General features: G+C 27.7%; 1 protein-coding gene across 1 annotated transcript in view; it reads right to left on the minus strand.

Moving 5' to 3' along the window:
- LOC111675290 overlaps nucleotides 1-8,203 on the minus strand; it is a 9,756-nt gene extending 1,553 nt beyond the window's left edge. The window contains exon 1 of the mRNA XM_046955824.1: nucleotides 8,200-8,203. Within this exon, the coding sequence (XP_046811780.1) occupies nucleotides 8,200-8,203 (4 nt within the window). The remainder of the gene's footprint in view (nucleotides 1-8,199) is intronic.
- Between the last annotated feature and the right edge of the window lie 1,689 nt (nucleotides 8,204-9,892).

Raw genomic sequence — 9,892 nt, forward strand, 5'->3', positions numbered from 1 at the left:
TAGTCTATAGTCTAGTCTATAGTCTAGTCTATAGTCTAGTCTATAGTCTAGTCTATAGTCTAGTCTATAGTCTAGTCTATAGTCAAGTCTATAGTCTAGTCTAGTCTAGTCTATAGTCTAGTCCTTAGTCTAGTCTTATACTGTTTCGACTCTTGCCTTGAGTTGCACCTCTAAATTGCCATTGGTCTTTTTCTCACGTACGAAATGCACTCATACATACAAATGTATACATGCATATGTATATGTGTGTTTGTTTAGGTATTATTGTTTATGTAAATTCCTTTAAAGCATGCATAAGTAAGATCCAGTTAGCCATTTTTGTTGTTTTAGTTAACGGAAACGGATGTGTTTGTTTTTAAAATAAAACCACAATAAAACATTATTTTTTTCTCGTTCCTTTGTTTTAAAGGCTTCACGCAAAAAGACTACGAATAAGCTGCTGCTGTTATTGTCCTGGTTAATAAAATTAAAAGATACAATTGTTTTCACAATCTCTTGGGGGTAGTGAAAAGATCAGGAAAAAAACCCAACACAAACAAACTTTTGTATTAGCAACCAGGCAGAAAAATAACAATTGTTTGGAAAGAATTGTCAAACTCAAGTTTAAATTGTGAGAAGGTTCTTAAAAGTTCATTTCAGCTAAAGGTACTTAACACAGGGAAAAAATAATTTGGTTTTTAAGTACCAAAAGAAAAACATAAATATTACAGTTCAAATTAGCGATTTCCTATCAATAGATTATTTCAATATGTCTTATATAATTTTACAAAATTACAATGTACTTTTTCTTTTAATTTTATCCGTCCATCTCTGCCAAAAATTTGACAATTTGTCCTTCCACTGACCCTTCAATTTAAATGCTTGAGGTTAAATTTAAAACAAGAGATTTATAGAAAATGTTTATGTAAGAAAAAATAAAACGGAAATACCAATTCAAATGAACAATTAAGTTTGTAACCATTGTTACTTTGCATGTGTTGAATAAATCTAGTTGCAACATTTTGTGTTTAGTTACTTTTTCACTCAGATATTTTCCAACAATGGTTTCGTTGTGTATGTGCAACACACATTGTTGTAAATTGGCATTTCCATCAGTAGATAAAGTCATGTTGCTGTGTGTATAGCAATAAAGTAAGTAATTTTGTAGCCAGGTTTATTGTATTGTTTTTGTTTTCATATCTATGCAGGATGTGTGACAAAGCGGAAATGAAACAATAACTGAATTTAGACAATGGAGTGGGTAGGGTGATTGGGTAAAAGAAAAGTGGAAGTAAATGAATTATAAGTCACAAATAACAAAAAAAAAAAACAAACAAACAAACTAACTAACAAACTACTAACTAACTAAATAACTAACTAACTAACTAACTAACTAACTAACTAACTAACTAACTAACTAACTAACTAACTAACTAACTGATAATATCTATCTATCTATCTATCTATCTATCTATCTATCTATCTATCTATCTATCTATCTATCTATCTATCTATCTATCTATCTATCTATCTATCTATCTATCTATCTATCTATCTATCTATCTATCTATCTATCTATCTATCTATCTATCTATCTATCTATCTATCTATCTATCTATCTATCTATCTATCTATCTATCTATCTATCTATCTATCTATCTATCTATCTATCTATCTATCTATCTATATGTTTACAGTCCAGACTTCAGTCTTGTCTTTAGTCCCGACTTTAGTCCAGTCAAGACTTTATCATATTCTACAGTAAAGACTCCAGTCTAGTTTATAGTTTAGACTGTGTTCTAGTCTGTAGTTTAGACTCTTGTCTAGTTTACAACCTAGCCTTTGTTATAGTAATTAGTTTAAAGTTTAGACTATAGAGAAGTTTAAAATATAGTCTAGATTCAGCCTAGATTCTACTTAGACTATAGTCTTAACTGTAGACTAGTTTAGACTATAGTCTTATCTAGTCCATTCTATAATCCCGACTTTAAAAAATCTCTCTCACTTGTCCATCACTTTTCCAAATGACCTTTACATCACTCAAGTGACCATGTTCTGGTAACCAAAACAAACAAAGTAATGTTTGCAGAAACCATAAAAAAAGAAGCTGAAAAAAGACCTTATGTGTTTTTATTTGTTTACATTTTCTCGAAAAACCATCATATAGAAATTTAGTTTTTACCACACTAACTAAAGAAACCTTTTTAGGAAAAAGTATACTTGATTTACAAATCTCATAACCGCACACATGTTAAAAGCAAACGAACATTAAACAGATGGAAAAGCGGAGTATGGCAGACAGACAGACAGACTTGAGAAGAAAGACGTAGAGATTGAGTGCAAGGAAATAAAATTAAAATAACACGTTTTGATTGGTTTTAAACAAAGAACAACAGGAGTCCTTGCATTCCCTTGCATTCTTTAGTAAGGAAAAGAGTTAAGCATAGGAAAATGTGTATATTGTTTCAAAATTAAACATGGAATTGTTGTTATGAATTTAATATAAAGTTTAAGATTTCATTTTTAGTTGTTGGATAATGCAGTAGACGATACTGCTGTATCGACTATGCTGCATTAGGATAGGACTAACAGGGTTTTTGTCAAACTTTACCAAGTTGTTAAAAAATATATTATTATAATTAATATAAGATTTTTAATTATTTAAATGCACATTAACACGTTCTTGACATAACGTAGAGTTAAAGGTAACGAATCCTTTCACATCTTTGGCATCAACCGCAATTGATGTGTTTCAAAAATTGCGTGTAATATATGAAGATGTTTAAAGAGCATATAATCCTGGTAATAAATTATGTGAAAACTTATCTTATTTTCCTTTACGTGTTGTATTCTTATAAAGGTGTTAGAATGTTACATTTAAACAAATTTGTAAATTTTTCATTGTGTTTAATTAAGTTGTGCTACAAATTAACCGCGAGATTAAAGGATGTCCTTGTTGTTGTTGTTGCTGTTATGTAAAATGTTTGTAACCTAAAAAGGACGGTGTAATTTAGAAATAAATTTCATTTATATTTTGATGTGACCTCAAACTCCTAAAGATTTCTAAGTAGTTATTAGGGTGATACTTTTGAAAGGAACTTGACTAACTTTGGGAGAATTAAAAAAAGGCCAGAGACGAAACTATATAGAAAGACTATAAGGAGGACTATATCTTTCTAGAAATTTTGTTAAAAACAATAACCTCCCTAATGTTATTTACATTAACATTTTATATGTGTATATGTATGTGCTTTTGTTTTAAAGGTTTTTACACATCATTTTACGTTTGAATTACAACATTAATGTTTTGCATAGTAATGAGCTAATTATAATATATATAAATTCCATTTAAAATTTCATCATTAAAACCCAAAATTAAAAGGAAGAATAATGTCTATAAAGTAGTTAAAAAATGTCATAATTCTAATGATATAAAGCAATTCCAAAAAAAAAGCAATTAAAAATTAAGGATAAAATTTTTTGTTTAAATTGTACTTTTTTTTCATTTACCATCATATTAATTTTTCAGCAAAAGATAAGCATCCTTTTTTATAGCATCCTTTAACTAAAGTTTGAAACACCATTAATAATATAATCTTAGAATCTATATTATCCACTCTATGCTAAAACAAAAAACTTTTGAAAAAAATGCATTTTTGCTAACCTGTACAAAAAATTTCTAAAAATCAAGACTTATTTATTACAAGCGAATAACTAACTGGATTAAAAGGGACATGTAGCAATTGCTGGTAAGTAATAAATGGAGGTAACTAAAAAACACTTTTAAAATTATTGAACCACATCACACTTCCCTATTATACTCTACATCATGGGATCTATCAACAAGATTTAGACAAGACTAAATATCAGACAATTTAAAACGAATTATATAACAGCCTATGATGATGAGTATAGGCTAGTCTATAGCAGACTATAAGCTGTCCTACATAACCGACTAGTAAGCAGAGATCAGTCTATTTAGAAGATTAGATATTAACCTAAAGAATGTAGAAGTAGAAAATAAATAGAAATAGACCAGACTTTAAACGAGTCCATAAACCAGACCATTGTTTAAAATACAGATTACACTACTTATAACTCTATACATCAGACTATGGACGAGTAGATATGTTAGACTATCGATCAGACCAGACTATATACGAGTCTAAAGACTATATTATATGACTATATAGATAAGACTATTGACTAGTCTATAGATAAGACTATAGCATAATCTATAGATCAAACTATAGACTAGTTTATAGATCAGACTATAGAATAGTCTATAGACTACAGACTAGTATGTAGGTCAGACTATAGACTAGTCTATAATTCAGACTATAGAGCAGACTATAGACTTGTCTATAGATCTAACTATAGACTAGTCTATAGATCAGACTATAGACTAGTCTATAGATCAGAATATAGACTAGTCTATAGGTAAGACTATAGAATAATCTATAGATCAGACTATAGACTAGTCTATTCATCAGACTATAGATCAGACTATAGGCTAGTCTATAGATCAGACTATAGACTAGTCTATAGATCAGACTATAGACTAGTCTATAGATCAGACTATAGACTAGTCTATAGATCAGACTATAGACTAGTCTATAGATCAGACTAAAGACTTGTCTATAGATCAGACTATAGACTAGTCTATAGATCAGACTATAGACTAGTCTATAGATCAGACTATAGACTAGTCTATAGATCAGGCTATAGACTAGTGTATAGATCAGACTATAGACTAGTCTATAGATCAGACTATAGACTAGACCATAGATCAAACTAAAGACTAGTCTATAGATCAGACTATAGACTAGTCTATAGATCAGACTGTAGATTAGTATATAGATCAGACTATGGAATAAGTCTATAGATCAGATTAAATACTAGTCTATAGATCCGACTACAGATTAGTCTATATATACTAGTTTATAGATCAGACTGTAGACTAGTCAATAGATCAGACAGTAGATTAGTCTATAGACCAAACTATAGTCTATAGATCAAATTATAGGCTAGTCTATTAATCTATCTACTCTCTAGATCTGACTGTAGACTAGTCTAAAGATCTGACTAAAGACTATTCTTAAGATCAAACTATCGAATATAGATCAGACTATGGATAAGACAATCGACTAGTCTATAGATCATACTATATACTAGTCTTTAGAACATAGATCAAACTATATACTATTTTTCAGATCGGACTATAGACTAGTCTAGAGATCTGACAATAGATTAGTCTATAGATCAGACTACAGATCTAGTCTACTAATCAGACTATAGGCTAGTCTATTGATCAAACTATTGTAGAGAAGTATAGTCTAGACTATAGGTCAGACTACAAACTAGTCTATAAATCAGACTACAGACTAGTCTATTGATCAGACTATAGACTAGTCTGTAGATCAGACTATGTACTAGTCTATACATTAGACTATAGATTAGTCTATAGACCAGACTATAGACTAGTCTATAGAGGTCTATATAGGCTTATCTATAAATTAGACTTTCGACTAGCTTATAGATCCACAGACTAGTATATAGATCAGACTAAAGACTAGTCTTTAGAACACACTAAATTCTAGTCTATATATTAGACTATAGATCAGCCTTTAGACAAGTCTGTGGACCAGTCACTAGGTAGTTTACATAACATTCGCCTAAACCAAATAAATCACTCTCACCTGTTATTATTGTTGTATGTGTTTCGTATTAATATGGAAGAATATAAATTGCACTTCATCATGAATTTATTTATTTTTTGTTTTTTTTTCACGTTTAACGTTACAGCTATGTGGTTGCTTGGTTGCACAACCACTATTCATTCATTTATTCAGCCAACACACAATATCCGTTGTCCTTGTTTTCATTGTTAAGGATAATTTTTAAAGTTTATAAAAAAACACACAAATTTGTTAATGTATTTTTTTTGTTTTTATATGAGGGAATAGTAGATAAATTGTTGTTGTTGTGCCTAACGCACTTACCTTTTGCGTGTGTGCGATTTTTTTTTTTTATTTATAAATTATTATTCTCGTTTTTATTTTAAATTAACAATATACGGTTAGCATTTGTATGCTTCCGTTTCCGTTTAAAGAAAACAACAAAACAAAAAAAAAGGCTGCCGGTATGGCTTATGCATGCATGTGTCAGTAAATATCCTGGACAATAGAATACAGTTTTATATTAGCACTACTGTGTATGTATGTATGTATGTATGTATGTATGTATGTATGTATGTATGTATGTATGTATGTATGTTACAGCTCTGTAAGTGTACGTGCATCTTGTTGGCATTCATGTTCCTGACCGTGTTCACACAATTGTGCAAATTAAGCAAAATTTAATAACGTCCAACGAAAGTGGAAATATAAAATAAAAAATTTACCAAAAAATGGAGAAGAATAAATGTCCTGTAAGATGTGTGCAGCAGTGTGGCCTTATGCAACCTTTATCTGGATTTTTTTTGAACTTGTTACTGGTGTTGCGTTTTTTTTCATGTTAAGGTTTCACTTGAAGTATTTTTAGTGTCTTGTTTCTCCTACTCATCTTTTGGTGTATCTTTTATGGTTTTTTAGTTTAGTTTTTGCTAAAAACTTTAAAAATTTTAGAACTATATTTACCCTTTCAAAGAAAACATTCTTGTAAAGAAATCTTTTTATAGAAATTTTAGTAGAGCTTTCTCTGGAAAGTTTTCTTTTACACAGAACTTCTTAAGAAAAAATTTCTGGAGATCTGGTTTTTTTGAACAGAGTTCTTTTTAAAATGTTTCTTTACAAATGTTTTCTCTAGACAGTTTTTCTTTGGTATAGTTTTCTTTAGGACAGTTCTCTTCAGTTTCTTTTAAAGAAAGTTTTAGAAGAGTTTTCTTTAGAAAAGTTTTCATTAAAACAGTATTCTTTAGAATAGTTTTCTTTTCAAAGTTTTTCTTTACAACATTCTTCTTTATAAAAGTTTTCTTTAAACCAGTTTTTAGAACAGTTTTCTTAAAAATAGGTTTCTTTAAAGCAATTTTCTTTAGAACAATTATCTTTAGAACAGTTTTTTTTTTTTGAAATAGGTTTCTTTAGAACAAAATTCTTTTGGATAGTTTTCTTTAGAAATTTTCTTAAGAACAGTTTTCTTTAGAAGAGGTTGACATTTAAGTTTTCTTTAGAATAGGTTTTTTAAACAATTTTCTTTAGAACAGCTTTCTTTAGAAGTTTATTTTAGAACAGTTTTCTTTACAACATTTTTCTTTACAATAGTTTTCTTTAGAACATGTGTTTTTTAGAACAGTTTCTGAAGGGATTTCTTTAGAACATTCTCCTTTAAAATGGGTTTCTTTAGAATAGTTTTTTTTAGAAAAGTTTTCTTTAAAACAGTTTCCTTTAGAACATTTTTCTTTTCAAATGTTTTTTCACAATGTTTTTCTTTAGAACAGTTTTCTTTTTAAAAATTCTCTTTATAAAAGTTTTTTAGAACAGTTTTCTTAGAATTGAACAGTTTTTTTTAGAATAGTTTTCCTTAGAAATTTTTTAAGAACAGTTTTCTTTTCAAAGGTTTTTTTACAATGTTTTTCTTTAGAACAGTTTTCTTTTTAAAAATTCTCTTTATAAAAGTTTTCTTTAGACCAGTTTTCTTTGCACAAGTTTTCTAGAACAATTTTCTTTAGAACGATTTACTTTAGAATAAGTTTCTTTTCAACAATTTGTTAAGAACAATTTTCATCAGAACAAATTTCTTTAGAAAAGGTTCCTCTAGAACAGTTTTCTTTAGAACGGCTCTCTTTTAAACAGTTTGCTTGAGAACAGTTTTCTTTAAAAGATTTTTCCTTAGAATAGGTTTTTTGAACAACTTTAGAACAGTTTTCGTTAGAATGAGTTTCTTTACTGTTTTTTAGAATAAATTTCTTTAGAATAGTTTTTTTAGAATAGTTTTCTTTAGAACAGTTCAAACTTCTTTAGAGAAGTTCTCTTTAGAATAGATTTCTTAATAACAGTTTTATTTAAAAAAGTTTTCTTCAGAACAGTTTCCATTGCAGAAATTTTCTTCACAAAGATATTCTTTGGAAAAGTTTTCCTTTAGAACAGTTTTCTTTCGAAAAGTGTTCTTCAAAAAAGTTTTTACAGGTTTTTAGAAAATTTTTGTTTTTACAAAAATAAAATTTTTAATTTAAATTAAAAAAAATATTTAAAATTATAAATAAATTAATTTATGACTTACCCATATCATTACTGGCATTTTATCTGGAACTTTAATGTATTTTTTAAATTATTTTTTATTAAAAATTTATTTTATTATTATTTTAATACAATTTTTTAAATTTTACGATTTTTTTACGAATTTTCTTTCAATATTTAACTTTATTTATCCTGCTGTAGTAATATTTTTAATTATTTTTTATTGTTAATATATTTTATTATAATTTTTATAAAATTTTTAAAATTTCAAAACAATTTCTTTTTTTTACAATTTTTCTTTCCAGATTTAACTTTAAAAACTATTTTCCCTTTTAAAATCACTCTTACAATAACAAAAACAAAAAATAACGGTAACAATTTACTCTTCTCTTTTCACCACAAACACTCTTCTCTACTACTTTTCATTTACTTATACCAAAAACAACAACAACACTTTGCTTAAACATTTTTTCTATTAAAATAACTTTGATTTTTTTTCCTTTAACTTTCCAAGCAATTTTCACTAATTTCTTTTATATTTTTTAACAAGATTTTTACATAAATTTATTCAATAACATTTGAATTCAACTTTTATATAAAAATATTTTTAATTTCTTTACTTTTTAACCGATTTATTAACGTTTAATTAGCACAACATATCAATTAACCGGCAAACTGTAACAAATAAAAAGAATGACTGGCAATAAACTGTCAAATTGATGAATGACTTAACATTGTTTTTGTTGTTATTAATGTTTTGGTAATTTGCTGCTTATTATACATATGTGTGAATATGTATGTTTGCACATGTTTTACTATTGCATAGGGAGAGATGGGAGAAACAGTTTTTATTTTTTAAAGAGATTTAACAAAAACAAATAACAAAAGCCTAACAAAAACAACAACAATAAACACTTGTTATTTACATCAAAATTATTCAAGTATTTTGTTAAATTTTCATAATAATTCGTTTTCTTATTAAAAATTAGTATAAGAACTAACCAATTTAATAATATTTTTACATAAATATATTAATAAATATTGTTTTAATAGTTTTATGTAAAAATTTTGTCGAAATATAATAAATAAATTAGTGAAAATTGTAAAGGAAGTTGATGGAAAATAAATTGGCCCAACTATTTGAGTAGTAGCCGGCTGGCTGGAGTTTTGTCCACAAGTGTCTTCTAAAAATAGTTTTCTTGAGAAAAAAGTCTTTAAAAGACAGTTTTCTTTAGAAAAAAAGTCTTTTAAAGACAATTTTCTTTACAAACGTGATGTGTAAACGCTGTTTTCTATATAAAAATGTATTCTAGTCCTAGTAAATACAGTTTTCTGTAAAAAAAGTCTTGTATATATTGTTTTCAATGAAAAAAGAGTTTTGTAAAGAAAGTTTTCTTTAGAAAGATGTCATGTAAAGGCAGTTTTCTTTATAAAAAGAGAGTTTTCTTTAGAGAAGTGTCTTGTGAAGACAGTTTTCTTTAGAAAAGTGTCTTGTGAAGACAGTTTTCTTTAGAAAAGTGTATTGTGAAGACAGTTTTCTTTAGAAAAGTGTCTTGTGACAACAGTTTTCTTTAGAAAAGTGTATTGTGAAGACAGTTTTCTTTAGAAACGTGTCTTGTGAAGACAGTTTTCTTTAGAAAAGTGTCTTGTGAAGACAGTTTTCTTTAGAAAAGTGTCTTGTGAAGACAGTTTTCTTTAGAAAAGTGTCTTGTGAAGACAGTTTTCTTTAGAAAAGT

The sequence above is a fragment of the Lucilia cuprina genome, chromosome 6 (assembly GCF_022045245.1).
Source record: "Lucilia cuprina isolate Lc7/37 chromosome 6, ASM2204524v1, whole genome shotgun sequence".
In the NCBI taxonomy this organism is placed as follows: domain Eukaryota; kingdom Metazoa; phylum Arthropoda; class Insecta; order Diptera; family Calliphoridae; genus Lucilia; species Lucilia cuprina.